This window comes from Leptinotarsa decemlineata, unplaced genomic scaffold, assembly GCF_025532065.1.
Source record: "Leptinotarsa decemlineata unplaced genomic scaffold, Ldec_3_MD MMD2_tig00026328_RagTag_RagTag, whole genome shotgun sequence".
NCBI lineage: Eukaryota > Metazoa > Arthropoda > Insecta > Coleoptera > Chrysomelidae > Leptinotarsa > Leptinotarsa decemlineata.
The window spans coordinates 33,879,000-33,898,589 of NW_027412688.1; the positions used below are offsets into that span (position 1 = coordinate 33,879,000).

Consider the following 19,590-nt stretch of genomic DNA (forward strand, 5'->3'; position numbering starts at 1 on the left):
CACTTGTTTTTTAAACATCAATTTCACATTCAATGACAACGAGTTGCAATAATTGAAAAGCTATTAATTTCTTCAGCAGATTGCGTGAATGGGCAATTGTAAGTGCCTCCTAATAACAGATTATTATCCAGATATCTCAGGACAAATAAAAATAAAAGTTTCTAGGTTGAATTCCACAGATACAGGTGTCCGGTATTTCAATTGCTTGCAGTATTCAAAGAGTTTTCAGCAGTGATAATAACAGTAATGATAACTCGATTGCAAGTTGTCAAGGAAAGTATTCTACATGGTGAGCTCACAATTTTTGAGTACATTTTTCACTATTTCATAATCAATAGTGACCTGAACCGACAAAGTTATGTAAAACCAATTGCATGATGGATCTGATATAATAATAATAATAAAAAAATCTGTTTTCCGTTTATCAGCTGTCGCCCCCATACGAACAACTCTCAGAAGTTGAGAAACTTGTGCGAGCTAAGGACTAACGAGGTCTTACCTTAAGACTTGTGATTACTAACATGAAAAAGTAAATAACAATCGTCTTTATTATTTCCCAGCTGTAGTTACATACAAATATTTAGATAAATTACACAACTAGTTGCAAAAGGCTAAGTTAGCACAAGTGCTACTGATTGGTTCTCAGATGGGAGAATCCTCGACTTTCATCTTCTTTTACTTAAATAAGGGAAAACTAAAAAAATTTTTTCAACCTGAACCACTGCTGGAGTAGTTTCATGACCACATTAGTTATTTCAATAAAAATATGAATCTGATTTTTTTCAGTCGAAAATTTGTAGGTTTCTTTCACTAATCAAGTCTCAACTGAATACTGCAACAATTATGCTAAACGTTTTTGGAAAGTCTATATCTAATGAATCATACAGGCATCATTTGTCTTACATGGAAAAGCTTCCAAACAGCATTGTCCAGTCAAATAAAACAACCATGTAAATCTCCTTTATTTTGGAACTTCTAATCAATTCATATGCATTCCCTCAAAACTATCAGTTCATTGTCGATTTCATACTTTTTTATTGATATATATATATATAATTGGGTCGAAATGTACAACAGATTTCTTGATCAGAATCAAAAGTTGATGTCTCTTGCATTGCATTAATCCAATAGAAACCCATTGAGAGACGAATCATATTTACTTTGTTTGTTTTAGTTTTTCGAAATATGTCATTACTTTTTTCTTGTATCCTACAGAATATAATTGGGTTAGGTTATACATACCCACATAACTGGATTTTATTTCAATTTTTTTTTCAACTAAACATCGACTTAACTCAACATTAGACTAGCGATAATGAAAAGAACAATGTAGTTTCTTTGCACCTTTATATTTGGAATTTCACACAAATTAACTATTTTCAACAGTAACAAAATCAACAAAGTTCTTTTCTTCGTCATACCAAAGACATTTTCTCATTCCACAATTGCTAATTACTTCAGTATTCTGTTCTATCTTTCCTTTGTTTTCGTGGTTTTATAGATTTGTATTTTGTTGTGTAGTCATGTTTAGATTCAGGAACCATTCCACTCGTCGACGATATTCAAAGGTCAACCTATCAATTACCTGTGAACGCCCTAAAATAATATGTGTTCAGCAGTACAGTACCATGAAGACTTGTAGACCATGTGGTTTTCTCTGTATATTTGTAACGAGTAAATGTTTAGTGGGATATGTTCAACAGAATGTTATTGCAGAACTCTGGAATCTGATATGAGAGAACTGATACTGTGAATATTTACATTAATTCCAAAGTATATTAAACTCCAGTTTTTGACTGTTTCCTAGTTGTTTGCCCTTGACAATAGATAGACATCCATAGGTTCCGACTTCCCTTTCATAGATATAGGCCCTCTATACTCGAAATGGAACTGATCGTCGAAGTTTTCGCCTTCACACAAAATACTGGAAGAGAGAAAAAAATTATGTTGATGAAAGAATACAATTACACCATTGTGAAGGATTTGAATAATCGATTTTTCAGTATGAAATATGTCAAAACTCAAATTGCAAGTTGTTTTTTTTTTCAGGATTTTCTTCAATAACCATCTATTGATGAAATTGTTGTGAAATTGGAAAAAATGGGTATCAGTATCTAGAAAAACTTATGCGAACGTATTCAAAAACACAGTTTAATGTGAGATTTTCACTTGAAAATTCACAAAACCCGAAACGTGTTTTGCTATACGATAGCATCTAATTATTTGTTTTCATCTGATACAGGTGACCGATTGGTCTTATAACCATGGACTTGAAAGTTCAGGGCCTAAGAAAGAAAACGCGTTTTTTTTTCGTTCAAAATTGCTTTCATTCATCAACGTAATCTCCAGCAAGAGTAACATTTCAATATCTGGCTTGGGATGTGGGAGTTGAGCAAACCGGTCATCGGATGACTGCTTCTACGTATCCCCGCTGGAAACGGAAATGACAGAATCACTTGCGGTTCTGTTATTCCCCAACTGAATGGCATCCCAACGATGGCTTAATCGTTAGATGTGTGTATCCGTGCCGAGAGGATGAATTACACTGAGCCTATCAGCTGTCTCTACGGAATCTTCGAGATACCGGACGTCCTCTCGTCGTAGCATCGCCTTGTCACGGTAATGCAGAGCTCTGCCGTGGTTGACCTTTTTCCTTCAGCTACTCGTGGGACTTTTATGGACAGGGTGAACTTAAAAATTATTTCTGACGTTGAGTATACAGAGGGATGGATGTCGAGCTGACGACTCCATCTGACCTCTCTGTAAATTTAGATCAGGAGCGAGAACTTATCAACTCTTCAACTCCTGATCCAATAACTGGAACAAAAAAACGGTTTGGTGGTGCAGCCATGAAACGACTGAGTCGCCTCCTCAAGAGCGGGGTACCTTATGAAACCGCCTTGCACCAAATTCTTGAGCGGCGTACGCAGAATCTGTCTCAGGTGGAGGAAGAAACCCCCTATGAGCAGATTAGCAAACGTTTGCGCTCACGTGATGATTCACCAAAACCAGAGGCGAAAAAGCCCTGCACCTTGACTATCCGTCCACCTCATTAACGATGGGACAGCAGAGCATATGCTTTGTGCCTGTCCCGCTGAGGACCAAATCAGGTTTTAAGAGTTCCGCAGAGCTGTATTCTCACCATCTGACCTGAAAACTCACTCACCATACAAACTAATCGGCTTTGTTGAGAAGCTGGGTTCATTTGGTATAGAGTTGCAGTAAAGGGTCGAATAGACCCACTCACTTTGGACCTAATCTAACCTAACCTAACATTTCAATACCACTTTTGAAAAACGATTCATCTTTTGCCTCAGAACAGGTCTCACCTCACCACCTCAAAATTTCTCACTATTGAGCATTATTTTGACGTCTGCGAACAGAATGTAGTCGTTGGGGGTCAAATCTGGAGAATACAGTGTATGTGAGAGCCATTCAAAGTTCAATTCATGTAGTTTTGTTGTTGTTTGGATTGATTTGTGTCACAGTGCGTTATATCTTGATGAAACAAAATTTTTCTTTGCCATAAACCGTAAATTTCTTTGTCTTCAAACGCTTCAATAACCCTATATAAGATCAATTGTTAATAGTATTTTCCTTCTCAAGATAGTCGATGGAAATTAAACCATGTGAATCCCAAAATACTGAGGTCATAGCCTCTGCAGCCGATTGTTGTGCTTTCAGGCGCTTTGGACAAGGTTCACCAGTTGCTGTCCACTCAGATAACGATCGTTTGTATTTTGGAGTGGACTGATGAATCCATGTTTCATCCATTGTCACATATCTATGCAAAAATTCCGGTTTGTTATGTTTGAACATGGCCAAACTCTGCTCAGAATCATCAGGACGTTCTTGTTGTTGGTCAACAGTGAGCTCGCGCGGCATCCAATATGAACAGATCTTTTTCATAGTCAAATGCTCATAATGTCAGTTAACTCAGGCAACTTCACTTTTCTGGTGTTACTGCCTCATTTGGACGTCCACTGCGTTCTGCATCATCAGTGTCTCTACGACCACGTTTGAAGTCAGCAAACCAACGTTTGATTATTGTTTCTGGTGGAGCGGAGTCCTTATGATACTTTTCAAGCCATTGCTTTGCTTGAACGGCATTTTCCTATCGAGAAGCAGTGTGAAATCAAAACACGCAATTGTTTTTGATCGACTGTTTTGAAAATAAAAAAGGTAGTGTCACTGTTGGTCAAAAACTTATTAAGAGCAAATAATTCTTCGCATTCATGGAAGACTTCCTGGAGATGAATGTCTCCATCACTATTGGAGAATTCGACTGCAGAAATACAAGAAATTCATGTCTGTAACAACCAGAATTCGCCTGAAGATTTGTAAACTTTTTTGGCCCATCAACTTTTTTGATATGATGAAGAAAAATAAGTCTCGCATTCCAGTTGAGATGACATAAAATAGTCAAATAAATGCTTTTGGTGATGTCAATTACGAAGTCGATACGTCAAGAGAAACAAATCATCCTTACCTGAATTCAATAACCATAACCTTGCAACACATTATGAATGCCACTTGAAAGTTGACCAAATAAATTATCATTAGGTCCTGATGGAATTTTTGCCAAAGTTGTATATTCATATCATCTCGGACCCCTACTGTTGGTTGACACTGGAAGTCACAGCATTCTAGAAATGACCTCTGACTTTATGCCTCCAACTGTCAACTACTAACTGCCTTATGAAGTACTGTTCCCGAGTAGAGATGACTGGATCCTCCGGGAGAAGGAAATATTAAGAGGAGATAGTTGTTGGTTCACAGATGGATCAAAAACACCTTCTGGTTCTGGTGCAGGTGTTTTCAGTCGCAGACCCAGGACAGAGATATCCAACTTCATATATAGTCAAATGGCTTTGGAAGCTCTTAGCCCCTACCGAGCAACGTTTAAATTGGTAGCAAATTGCCAAAAACGACTGTCCTCGATAGAAAGACTTAACAGATTCTCTCTGGTCTGGATTCCTGGCCTGGAAGGCAATGAGGCTGCTGACTCCCTTGCAAAGGAGGGTGCTGTAAGCAGTTTTATCGGACCAGAACCTGTCATTGGCATCGCTTTAGGCTTTGCCAAAGAAATATTGAACACCTGGATGGCAAGAAGATTTATGGACTTCTGGCAGAATCTTCCAGAACAGTCTCACTCCAAGGTGTTTATTAACCCTTCTAAGCTTGATACCAAACAGTAGGGATGAATAACGATGTCTTACAGGCCTTCTCACAGGTCACTGTCATTTGAATCATCATATGTAGAGACGTGTGTCGCCTCTGTTTGGAAAATGATGGAATAGCAGAGCACAAACTTGAGGACCAAATCAGGTTTTTAGAGTTCGGCAGAGTCATCTGTCCTGAAAATCAACTAACCATACAAAATAATCAGCTTTGTTAAGAAGCTGGGTTTGGACCTACTCACTTTGGACTCAACCTAACTTAACCTAGTCATAAACTCATAAGTAGAATGTCATGAAATTCCAACAGCTTTTTTTTAAAGGATGGTACTAACTGAAAGAGCGGTGAATGCCGGTGCTGACTATAACATAATATATTATAAATCAGCTGTTTGCTTAGACAATAAATAGAATTGAAAAGCATATTATGGCAAATAACAGTTTGAAAATGAAAATCGATCTAGCGTGGTTCTTCCAAACCTCCAGCATATGAGTGCTGGTTCGATTCCACTTGTGAGATTTTCGGTTTCCACTACGTATCGTCTGGCCTGTGCTGAAAGTTCATTTAGAATTAATTCGAATTTTCCAAAAAGCGCTGTAGAATTCATTGAAAACAGCATATCACGGAAGAATGATCAAATTCGTATACAGTTAGTCATACTTATAATTCACCTCACTGAATCATCTGGTCCGATGAGCAGTCATGAAGAAATTCAAGGTGTTTTCTTCATAATTGGTTGAAAGTACAAAATTCAAATTAGTAAATTGAATGAGGGCGGAATAATTACTCTGTTTTATTGAACAAGTGCTTTTGAATTCATAATTTCAAGTGTAACTACCGTTGTGGACAAATTATCAAAGAGCTCAGTGGCCCGGCAAGTGATGAATAATTTCTAATCGACTCTAATATGATTGTTTATTACCTGTACACATCTTTAGTTACATTAATTTTCCCTGGCTCTCCAGTAGTTTCTGTTCGACTTGTTAAGTTTACGGTATTTCCGTACAGACAGAATCTAGGCATCCTTTGGCCTATGACACCTGTGACGACTTCTCCAGCATGTATTCCAATAGTGATTCTCTGAAAAAAAGGCAACAGAACAACTTCAAAAACGAGCACTTTTCCCAATCACCAGCAATACTCTTCTCGACCAGCGTGGTTCAAACAGAATTGGCTGGTATCTCAATCGCCACAAAAGAAATAACCAGAAAAGGAGTTTCTGGCAAAAACATAACAATCTGCACAGATAGTACACAAACCCTATCAGTCTTGAACAGACAACTTGTTACCTCAGGGCTAGTACTAGTGTTCCACCAAGATTTAGCTAAAACCTTGGAGGACGAGTCTTGGCCTACACCTGCTGATATAAAGGAGATGTCTCCTAGTGACCTGTCCACCTTCCTGAAGAGGACAGGATAGACGATGACCTAGAGGGACAACTCCTCGTGAGGATGTACAATGGGTCACATGTTGCCTAAGTACTGTGGTGCTACAGTCACCCTCCCTACTCTACAGATTCAGATACAGAGATACTCTTCACGACGCGCGATTGACGGTTCAAGTTGGTTTCTGAGTTCTCTTCATCTCCTGAAGACGCCAACACGGTTAGTGAAACGCGCGTCTAGAAGAGTTTCGCAGTTGTGGTGATTGAAAGAAGTACTTGTTTTGCTCGTGAGCAACCTGATATGGATGTTGTGTAATGTAATTGCCCGATACTTGAAGAAAATCTATAACGTACTCGTATCTGAGGAACACTTCATTCTGAAACTAGCGACCGCCCCGGCTCCGTATGAGTGCAATGCTGATACTGAGTATACATATAAATGCGTGCCTTCGCTGCTAGTCATGAAGTACTTTAGGGCAAAGCGCGGCCTTTGACGCCCTATTTATAAGCACGCGCCGCCGGCTCCTTGGCCGGTACCGCCGCAACCACTATGTTCCTGCATTTTAAATCTGTGATATCTTCGAAAATATTTGAATTATATGCTGTGAAAGGCCATAATAATCTATATTGAGTGCACACTATATTTGAGGTACTTAACTGAATATTAATTATTGTTGTATTGTTTGAAATCGCTTTGTGAATTAATAAAAGATAAAATGATTGTCGTAGGTTGTCCCTGAAAGAAAGACATATACTATCGCGGACTTTTTTTCAGACCTTTTAAGGTGTACAATACTGTAGTACTATTTTGATATATCTCGTAGGGGTCAGCAAGCGTTTGCAAAGTAAATATTTATTTAGAACATCATATTAGAAACCTCTGAAAATATCACTATTTCTCTATTATATTATGCATGTTATATACATATAAATCTTCCCCTTGAATATCTCTATATGTTGTATTAGGTATAAAAGCAACATACTACATAAATCGTTCACTTCATGAACAATAGTAGCATTATATTGAACTCACCACAACTTGTCCATCAAAAACAACACTTTGGCTTCTATCCATCATATCAAGAGCCAATCTGGCTATATTTTTAGCATGGCTTGCACATGGTTCAGGAATGCCACTGACAGCCATATATTTATCTCCAACTGTTTCTACCTGCAAAAACAACGAAATAATGACAGAAACCAAGACAGAACAACCCTTAAAGCATCAACAGTATTATATTCAGATGAGTTTTTTTAAGCATTCTATCAGATATGCTATACGATAAAAGGTAAAATTAGAAACTCTGGCGTAGAATAAATCCAAAACAAACACTTTTCCGGACACCAGAAATGCAATACTTTTCTGGATGCGCGTTTCACCAACCGAGTTGACGTCTTTAGAAGATGGGGAAAACAGTTGGTGATGAAAGGAGCGTCGAGAATAGTATTGCATTTCTGGTGTTTGAGAAAAATGCTTGTTCTGGATGCTATTGGATATTAATTTTTTTCAATCCGCTCTAGCTTATACAGGGTGTTCCAACGAGAACTTGACCCCCTCCGGATAATGTTGACCGTTTTATTTAAAAAAGAACTGAAAATTCGCTTTCGCTCAATTTATTGAGGAAATCAACGAAAGTATTATCAATGGGAACACAATCAACGGATAAAGTGTTCAAAATGACCTCCATCTAGTTCCATACAATAATACAGTCCACATTCGAAAGCGTTCCTTATATTATTCAAGATGTCCAGAGTCAGAAATCAGCATTCTCGAACAATTCTCTGTCGCAGGTCTTTTGTTTAACGTATTGATGGCTCACGTTGTGGTCTGTATGATTCGTATTATAAATTCTTGCAGCAGCTTCAGCATACCATTGAAAAAAATAGGGGGAGTAGTTGCTGACTGCATGAGGGTGAAATTTTGGGTATGATTTCCGTATCAGAATCAGTCACCCTATAAATGAAAATTTTTGATTACACGTCCGTTTCTGACTTACAGGAGGGGTCGAGTGGGGTCGATTTTTCGTTGGTACGCCCTGTATATTATTATATACTATTTCGACAATATGAAAATCATCGTATTGAATCTGAAAATTGAAAAAAAAAACAATCCGAAATTAGGAACGACAATAGAATATGTTGTTATAGATAACCAAGAAAATATCTCACAATGGTTATATTGCTTTCTTTTCTTGTCGAATAAATCTTTGGAATTGGCAATAAAGACTTTCATGAATAATAATATTAGGAATCGACATCAAAAAACAACACTGAAATGAAAATAGATTTTCATAGATGTATTCATCAAAATTATCTCATACAACTGTTGATCAAAGAATGAAAGAATCCAAAATGAACATTCAAACACTGGAAAGCCTCATGCTTATTAGATGTCCAACTAAGAGAATCGTCTAAAACAATCCTAAGCAATTCACAGAAATTACCTACCGTGATCTGACTGTCATAGGAAACTATGAGATTTGGTGATTTTTCTTCGATTGTTTGTAGATTACTGACAGAGGACATCTGCTTCAATCAAGTTTATCGACGAAACGTGAAATGTTGCTGCTAGATTCATTGAAATCGCAAACAGAACAACTCGGCGTTTCGTCATAATTTGAAAACGTAGGTTACTGAGGTAGATATCATTTGTCCTAGAACAGGATCTTGCGGTACTTCATGCTTCATGATCTGATTCACACCTGTTGTTGAGGTGAACAAGCTGCAGTGTACCATCTAGGTATGACTCGAACTTTTCCAATATGGAAGAAATGGAAGTTTTTCTAATGAAAATTCATGAGAAATACAGTCAAGAGCTTTGAAGAGATCACATGAAGTCAATGATGAATGACTGTGCCATGTTTTCCAAGATCCCAAAGAGAGCTTTCGCTGTACATTTTTTTCTGCGAAAACCGAATTGGGTTTTTATAATATTTCAAATTTTTTAGGATATCCTAAAAATGTGTCTTTCAGAAAAATTTCAACAATCTCTAGAATTCTTGATTTGGAAAATCTAGTTGTTGAAACTGCATTTTCTGTTTAGAGGTGAAATTTAAAAATACACCCTAGATATGACAGTTAAAAATCAAAACTGTAAATGATTTCACTGAACTGCTGACAGTTTCTTCCAAAATGTATCATTCAAACCATAAACATCCGTTGTCGTATATTTTTTTAGTTCATGTATGATTTGAAGTATACCTTATAGGAGGGCATTTTGTGAAAAAATCAAATAAAATCGACAGGAAGTCCCAATTTATAATAATAATAATAATAATAATAATGTTTATTGTGCAAAAACAGGTTTTATACACAAAGGGAAAAGGGTTAGCCGGAGGCTATCTTCCACCCGTCCCATAATTAGGAAAAAAAATAAGCATACAGTAAGAAAGACTACCTATAACAATAACAATTACAATAGACAATAGATATAAAGATAACATAAAAGATTACAATCGTTTTTGAACATCTAAGAAATTAATTTTCAAAGTACTTTTGAATTGATATATAGACAAATGCATATACGGTAATAAATTATTTAGATACTTTGGTGCAAAGTAAGAAAAACATCCCTCAAATTTGGTGGTAACATGATATGGAATGGTAAATGTATCTTTTCTTAAATTGATAGAATGATTATCAGATCGCTTACTAAGTAATCTGAACAAGTAATTAGGAGTTTTGCTTTCCAATAGTTTATATAAGAATACAGATATGAGATAACGAATTCTAAACTCAATATTCAGCTGATCTAATTTCAATAAATATGGAGTTACATGATTACGGTAGTTTATGCAGCACACAAATCTCATACAAGCATTTTGTATACGTTGAAGTTTGTGTTTATTATAGTCTGGTAAGAAGTTGTAATACACTGAGCTGCAATATTCAATATGGGGATAAATCAATGATTGAACTAATTTCAGCTTTGTTTCTTGGGAAAGCTGGAACTTAAACTTGTATAAGGATTTCAGTTTAAAAAAACAAGTTTTGTAAATGTGTTTAACGTGCTCGTTGAACGAGAGATTGTTATCAATATATACCCCTAAATTTTTTGCTGAACTCACCCAGTCAATCGGTTCATTGTCAAGAAAAAGATGAAAATTTGTTTCAACTTCATTTCTTTGTAGATCAGATCCCAAACATAGGGCTACTGTTTTATTTGGATTAATTCGAAGGCCATGATTTTTGGAAAATAGAAATGTATTTTCTAAATCCAAGTTCATCCTGGTGATAGCATGGTAAATATTATTAGATTGACTTGACAGATATAATTGAAAATCATCAGCATATAAATGTACGTCGCACTGGGATAACGTGGCAGGAAAGTCAAAAATGAAAAGAGAGAACAATAATGGACCTAGAATGCTACCTTGTGGTACACCAGAAGAAGTTTCCTGAAGAGATGAGCATAATTGACCATTATCCAGTATAACCCGTTGAGCCCTTCCTGTGAGATAGCTTCTCACCCAATCTAAAGAACTGCATTCAAACCCAATGTATTTTAGTTTACTCAGCAATAGTTTGAAGTTTACCAGATCGAATGCTTTGCTTTGATCAAGCATAACTAAAAATGAAACCATCGATTTGTCCCGAGAAGTAGTGATATCATTGATAACCTTCAACAGAGCAGTGTTGGTACCGTGTTTCTGTCGGAATCCAGATTGCACTTCTGGAAGTATGTTAGCTGTATCCAAGTATACTTTGATTTGTTGTGTTATTATTTTTTCAAAAATTTTTGAGAATGCTGGTAAAATACTTATTGGACGTAACTCGTTGAAACAGGTGGGTGTAGGTATTTTGGAAGTGGGTAAAATATTAGCAATTTTCCAAAGATCAGGAAAAATGCCTTGCCTCAGAGACTCATTAAAAATATGTTTTACTTCATCTATGCAATATGGAATAATGAATGAAATCATTTTAATATTGATATTATCGATACCGAAAGCATTTGATTTTATTTTATTGATAGCTTCAAAGATATCCTTATTGGATATTTCCATAAACGAGAAACTTGCATTGACATTGAATCTGTTATTACTATAGAATAATAAAGTATCACTGTTAATTGTAGAATTTCCAGTGACATTAAGAAAAAAGTTATTGATTTCTTCTGGATTACGCAGTTCTTGCGGTAGTCTGTTGATTTGTGAAGAACTCTTTGTATTCACACCCCAATATGACAAATTTTTCCAAATTGCTTTAGAGTTTTTTTTATTTTTGTTTAAAATATATTGCATATATGCTGTTTTTTCACGTTTCAGAGCGTCATTAACGTAATTCCGTAGGGTTACATAATACTTCTTTGAAGCTGGTGTTCTCAAAGTTAAATATGTTTTATGAGCTTTATCCCTGGTTTGCATCATGAGCTTGAGGTTGTATGTGACGTAAGGCAGAAATTTCTTTTTACAATTCAACCTGCGGATAGGAGCATGTTTATCAAATAAATGTATTATACAATCATTTAAAAAGTTTACTTTAGAGTTCATGTTTTGTAAATCAACAATATTGCCCCATGGCATGTTCACAGCGTCGTTATGAAAATTAGTGAAATCGAAGTTTTTGTAACTTCTGAAGTATATTGAATCAGTAGGTAATTGTTCATGTTGAAAGCTGGTTACACAGCTGACCATTAAGTGGTCTGTAATACCATTCATATCAATAGTATTAAAACTTCTTACCAGTAATTCCTTATTTATACAGATGACATCTAAGAGGCTTTCAGATGTATTAGTAATACGAGTGGGATTCTCTACAATTTGACACATATCAAAAACAGAAAGCAAATTAATGAACGATTGAGTATCGTTAGAATTTGGATTCAGGAGATTAATATTAATATCACCCACTAAAATTATAACTGTCGTTTCTAAGTAGATTTGTTCTAGAATTTCACATAAATCATTGAGACATAAATCAACCCTTGTTCCTGGTGGACGATATACAGTTCCGAAAGCAATTTTATATTCATTTAAGTGAACGATGATCCACAACTGTTCCAAGCCATTAGCAGTGATGCCTGAGTGATACACTTTATATTTGAGAGAGGACTTTAGATAAATACAAACACCTCCGCCTCTACTGTTGCGATCTAGCCGTACCAAGTTGAATTGAGGAATTGAAACAAACTTATCTGGGAATTCTGGGTTGAGCCATGATTCTGTCACACCAACAATTGCAAACTCATATTCAAGTATAATGTCTTTGAATATATCAAAACAATTATTTAAGGAACGAATGTTTATTTGACCAATTTTGAAGTCTAATAGTTTTTTGAGGAGGCGATGGTGGGAGTACCATTTATGTATCTAATATATATATCTTCATTTCCCTTTTGCTTGCGTTCGTTCAATTCCTGCAATATCTTTTTCAGGTAATCTCTTTGAAGTTTTGTTTTGTCTGTGCTGATTTGAATGTTTATTTTGAGATCTTTCAGTTTACGCTTATTTTTCAGAATGGTAATTACATCTTCTTTACTATTGAGCGTTACTTTCAAAGGTGGAGGGTTGGCCACATTCCTTCGGCCAATTCGATACGTAGTAATATCACTGGTGCCTACAGTTGGTGCTATGGTCTTGATGATTTTAATAGTTTTGTTCAGATCGGTGTCTTGATCATCCCCATCAAGTTTGTATATAATTAGATTTTTTTCTCTGCGCTGTCGTTCAGATACTTCGTTTATTATAACTTCTGTAATATCCTGGTTTTTATTCATTTTCAATTGCATCACCTCCTGTTGCAGGTTTTTCACAAGTTCAGATAACTCCTTAATAGCTTGGGAGAGTTTTAGACAACTTCCACAATTAGTACCTTCAGTTTTTTCCGTACCTCCGCCTATGCATTCTTCGCATTTATAAATAATTCCTGGAGTATCGCTAAATAAAGCACTTTGCTCTCTAGAAAAACCCAAACATCTGGTATGAAATACTCGAGTACAAAAACCACATTGAATGCCTGGTGATTTCTCACCTAATGTTTTTGTGCATTTTACACATTTGCTTGACATTTCGATGAACTTTATAATTTCAACTGCACTTAAGAGGAATGAATAATTTTTACTTGAACTGCACTGATGGATTCTTCACACTACGAACTAATGGAGATCCAATATTCACTAATTTTTGATAAATATTAATAAGAGAAACTTGAATTCATCGAAGAGCGATTGAAAACACGTCTAGCTTATTCACAGATTTAACATATAATATATATAATTATATAATATAATATATAATATAATATAATAATATAATAATAATATAATATAATATAATTATATAATATAATTTGAGGTAATCTGTACTATTATTTGAGATAAGTGGAATATTTCTGATCATTTTTTCAGCCACCGTAAACCGTAAGTGAAACTAATATTTTGAAAAACAAATTTTTTGTCAATTGCGAAATTAATAAGGTTCAAGAACGCTTCAAATTCTGTAAATGAAAATTAAATGCTTGTTTTTTGGATTGCACAATAGACGTTTTATTATCCTTTTACATATTTTTTGGAATGGACAGGTTCCTTGTATACAAATGGCAAAAAACTACATAAAATTTGTGATTAACTGATGAATGAATTGATGATCAAATAAACGATTTCTTGAATGATGAAAGTTGTTGAATGCATACATAATTCACGGATACGTCCTGAGTTCCTTCTGTCGAACACTCACTATCTATGGGTATTGTTAGAGACGTGAATTTACTACGAAATGGCTACTTTCTCGCTATATTTAGTATGCGACAGAGCTGCAACGGATGCTGTCCAACATTTCAAGTGAAAAACGATGTGCATTTCTGCGAACGATGCACACAAAAAATGTTTACGATATCAGTGTATTTATTAGAGAAACGGTGTGAAGCGATGGATTAGAATTAAAGAGACTTTTATGAACATAGTAAAAATTAGACAAAATTTTTTTTCTTTGCTCTATATTCAAAATGAATTTCTACAAAATAAATAGGTTATCAATCGAACAATCGAACTAAGTCTCAGGAAGTGTTCCAGACATATTTCATAATCTCAGTAATCTTCAATGCGCAAAAAATAAGGCAACTTTTATTTTTCTTAAAAAATATGTATTTTTCATCACCAATCTCATCAATGAATGAAATGATATTCAAATCTGATAATCACTTGAAATGGGATACCCACATCACATATGTAGTTAACAACTTGAAAACTATTTCAGTCAGAAGACTCAAGAAACTCAAACAGCGTTAGTCAAATGAATCTGTATATTCTATGGAAGTGATAAGGAAAAATTTCTATCGATGACGCTACTCAAACAGCTTACCGCTGATCGGAATGGGTCATATTTATTGTTTTGAAGTGTTGTCTGTCTTGTAATATCAAATTGTGAATTTATGAGAGTAATATTTTTCTGTTTCTGTTTACCATTGACTCAAGTCAGTGAGATAGGAATAATGAATTACTCTCACTCACAGAAAGCACAAGAAACCATAACAATATGTGAAAACGGCTGATAGTAGATACTTTGTTTTTGTTCAATCGTCTGACTTGGTTTCAACATATCCGGTAGATGTCGTATTGGAACGATGAACTTCCCATTTTGACGAAGATTTCTGAAACTGATCTATTCAAAACATAATTTATGTATTTTTCGGATCGGCTCTACTCCGTATGAAAAATCTAGGACCTGAGACACCTGTTGGATATGATCCAACGCCCTTCGAGGTATTAGCCAGGAGAATACTTGTTTTCCGATAGGTGTCAGTCCATTAACCTACAGTGTACGTGAGTCGAAACTGTCCTGAATTAATTTTTACTTCAGTTGATTTGATATTTGAGAAGGGCTTGAAGCAGTTCATTCAAGGAAATTCAAGGCTTGCGATACATCCACTAATTTATCCAGAAATGTAATTGAGTTTTGTTTTGTTGGTTCTACGCATTCGAAATGAATATTAATGATACATTTTTGGTATATCATGAGTTGTTTTTTTGTACAGCTGTTCTTGTAAGCGCAAATTATATTTACGATTTCTACTCTCTTGTTACATTAGTGCTAACATTATTATCCTCATGCCTATTTGATAATTTTGAATATCAAATAATAATTCATTCATAGATTTCATTATCGAGTTCTCAATTTAGTATTTTGTAGTATTTCTATTCAGTTTTTTTATTTATTCATTTATTAACAACAAACTACATGCTCCATACAGGGAACTATTTATATAAGAAATATTCATACATAAATATATAACTTCAAAGGGAACCATTCCAGATTTTTTTTGTTATTCTGAGCCATTTCAGAATAACAAAAAAACAAACGAATTAAAATTGAAGGGGTTATATTTTCAGGAGTGATTAATTTTTGGGAAAGAAAGTTTTTGGCTTTTCTTTCCCAAAAATGAATCACTCCTAAAAATATTACCCCTTCAATTCAAATAAGATTCCTCTTGGCTGGGATTCAATCAAATAGGTGAATGAATGTCATTACGATGTCATCGATGACATAAGTAGATCATACTTATTCCGTGATATAAAAAATCGTAATTCATGAATGAATTGTGTGTATTTTCTATAATGTTATCCAATTTGGTACTGAAGAGCCTTGGGGCAAGTGTCTTACGGCGAAACATCGGTCTCTACCAGTGAGGATGACAGTGTTCCATGTAAGTGCAATTTGTTACCATTCATTTAAAGTAGAACTCCTGTGAATGATATCTGATCGAATGTTTTTGGAATACAAACTGAGTGAAGAAAAGTATCTTCTGTATAATTCAGTGTTCATTGAAAAGTATTTGTTTCGAAAGAATTTTTTTCTTTCGTGTAATTCAATGTTTATATGAAAGTAGCTGTTTCAGGAGGGCTTTCTTCCAGTTTGTGTCTTAAAGTTGCTCCTTTGCATGATATACACATCTATGTATAGAGTTACTCATTTTCATATTGATTACTTCCTTTCTTTGGAAGATTCCCACATTTTTTTTGTATCAAGATGGAGTAGTAGAAAGCCAAAAACTTTTTTTCCCAAAAACGAATTCAATTATGTATATTATTGAAGCAAATAGTTTTTTAATGCTATGTTGAATTTTTCTGTGTTGGAACGTTATTTGGTAATTCATTACATGTGATTATTCCTTTAAAAAATAAAGATTTTCTAGAAAATGCAGATTTGAAATTTTTCGTTAACAACATCCATGAAAATGAAAACAACAATAAAAGTTAATTGGCGCTCCAGGACGACTTAATCGATTCCAGTGACGCATTTGCTTTTTCAGCTGCAGAAAAACCCGGTAAAACCTGCAGCACCTCTTCATCTGAGGATCTTGATCTACCAATGTCCTTTCTCTCATAAAACAAAACGTAGGGTGTCTCCAGAAGCTCCAATAGATTATTGAGCTGTCTTTTTCGATGATTATGTGAATTTCTATGTTCTATAAGATTCATAGTGAAATGTCTTTATTTTTCATAACAGACTGCAAAAATGTGGATACTTTCAATAGATATCAAGTTAACGCTTTCGTTTATTTAGATTTTCAGTTGATTCCCAAAAAAGTAGATGAAAAATGCATTCAGTAGAGTCATTCTGTAAGAGCCCCTTCATAGTTTCAAAATTGTATTTGAAGCAGTTCCCCATATACTGATCAAATACTGTAGTTTTGAATGAATAAAAAAAAGTAAATTATCTTCAGATGTTTCAAAAAAATATAGTTTTCCAATTCATGTAGAATCCCAACGACTGAAGTGAGCTTTTTTTCGAAAGACATCGATCTGGATATTTCACGAGAGATTTTCATTTATACGTGAACCTAAAAACTGAACACTAGTGGATCTCCCCATTTTGTGTCCCAGCACTAATGGGGAAGTTGTCTTACAGGGCTTCTCACCAATGAACATGAATGCCGATTTTTCAAAATTCAAAAGTAATTTGTGTATAATGAGCCAAATATCTATTTGTTTTATATCAATTTCCATCTGCTGACGTATTAATTGTGAATCTCCATTGCAATAGATCGAAGTTGTATCATCAGCAAATAGTACAAATTTTCCAGATAGTTGTGATTCCGAAATGGAATGGAATATAAATGAGTTGTGGTTCTGATATAGATCCCTGCTCTACCACACAAACTTTTTTTTTCAATGAGCTATTCTAATTTTCTAAAGACACAAATCAGTTCATTAATTTTGAAACCAAAATAAGGCATTACCTCTAATATCAAATAATTTGTTCATCAAAATTTCATGAGCTTTCATTATAAGCTTCACAATGGTCTAATGAAAGATCTCCACATTTTTCACGCACATCTAATTTTAACTGAATATTAGCGATCATATCCAGAGTGGTACATTTTGTATTAGTAGACCTTCGAACGCTATATAGATTTGGATACAAGAAATGAATGAATTCCAAATCTTTCAATAATCTGTTATTTTGAGGAATTTTACCAGAATCAAGCTAAATATTGAAGAGTTTTTGAAGCACAGGTGACAATTATCGAATCCAGAGGCTTTCTTTGCACTCAAATCATCAATTATTATTCTTCTATCTCATCATAAGTTACTGGCTTCAAATAAATAAATTTTGGACAACTCATTTTCGAAAATAGTATTAGATCACTCATCAAACCGAGCCTCTATCACTAAACATTTCAATGGGGATAATTAAAATTAAAATTGGGAATTGAATATGTGAATAGATTCATTATCATTGTACTATTCATTTATTGTTCCCTATAAACATTTTTTTCATATATCAACTTCGTAATAATTTACCAACGTTGAAAACATAAATTTCAAAGAGAATAGTTTCCATTGAAATTGTGATCAAAATTTGTGAATGAATTCGTTATAAATATACTATTAATTCATTGCATACTACAAGAACAACGTTTTTTCAGATACCAACCTTGTAAATGTTAGGATTGACTTTTGGATCAGTGAGGTCATCGAATTTGGTGTACAACTCGTTGAGCATTCTTATTATCTTCATGGCACCCTTCGAGTCTGCGTTGGCAGCGCAGTAGTTTGAGAATCCCACTATCCCGGAAAATAGTATCGTAGCTTGTTCGTATCTTCTGGCTGGTACTGGTCTCTGATGTCTGAGTTCGTTGGCCACAGTTATGGGTAGTACAGAGTAGAGCAGCCTGGAATATGCAGTGGAGAATGAATTACCTTCTGAAGAAAATCCACAAAAAACCTGAATATATACAAATGCATTTGGAAATTCTGTAAACCTAGTTTACACGTATTGAGTAAAACATAGAGAAATTATCTCAAAACTAATGACAATCAACAATATGAGCGACAAATGGAGATGAAAATTTTTTGAAATGATTACATTCAAAAAAATTGTAACTGATATTTATAATTCAAAGGGAGGCGACTGTATGAGATAATTTTGCTGTTATGAAATCTGGACAATCTAACAACTGAAGTCGACGCGCAACAGCTAGTACTTCGATATTCAAATTCAAAATTGACATTATAACAGCCTTTTCAATGACCTCATTGTCGTCTCCGCTATAGTGGAAAGCAAGAACTCATTACCAATAACAACAAAACTGCCCCAGGCTTCATTTATCAAATGGAACTCGTGTCAGTGAAATACTGACTTGGAACAATAGAATCATCAACGTCAGAACAATAGTGCCACTCGAATTTGGAGGGCATTTGAAAACAAATTGGTCTACTCCTACAACTGTGAAGCACTTAGGCCACATGTGACCCATTGTACATCCTCCCGAGGAGTTGTCCCCCCAGGTCATCGTCCATCCTGTCCTTTCCAGGAAAGTGGACAGGTCACTGGGAGACATCTTCTTTATATCGGCAGGTGTAGGAAAAGACTCGCCGAACACACACTCTCTTATTGACGATAACTCTCGATACTCGCATAGGACATGCCTTAGTTGACAGTGGCCAGTAAGAGATCCTATTATTAGGCGTAGATTTTTTCTGGTCATCGCCAGATACTTCTTCGACGCCAGCTTCCCAGGGTCGCCCAGGGGGATCCTGGCAAGATTACATCCTTTGATTCCATCCCCTTTGATGTAGTAATGAAAAT

General features: G+C 35.1%; 1 protein-coding gene and 1 long non-coding RNA gene across 2 annotated transcripts in view; one reads left to right on the top strand and one right to left on the bottom strand.

Moving 5' to 3' along the window:
• Positions 1 to 1,314: 1,314 nt before the first annotated feature.
• The window catches only part of Gycbeta100B (guanylate cyclase soluble subunit beta-1-like), a 55,852-nt gene continuing 37,576 nt past the window's right edge, over positions 1,315 to 19,590 (bottom strand). Inside the window, exons 10-13 of the mRNA XM_023161876.2 lie at positions 18,436 to 18,673; positions 7,596 to 7,733; positions 6,101 to 6,258; positions 1,315 to 1,924 (exon numbers count right to left, since the gene is read on the bottom strand). Coding sequence (XP_023017644.2) covers positions 1,804 to 1,924; positions 6,101 to 6,258; positions 7,596 to 7,733; positions 18,436 to 18,673 — 655 coding nt within the window. The 3' untranslated portion in view covers positions 1,315 to 1,803. The remainder of the gene's footprint in view (positions 1,925 to 6,100; positions 6,259 to 7,595; positions 7,734 to 18,435; positions 18,674 to 19,590) is intronic.
• On the top strand, positions 9,821 to 11,112 carry LOC141485451 (uncharacterized). The gene is made up of 2 exons (XR_012467217.1): positions 9,821 to 11,014; positions 11,071 to 11,112. It is a non-coding gene; the product is annotated as an uncharacterized lncRNA (long non-coding RNA).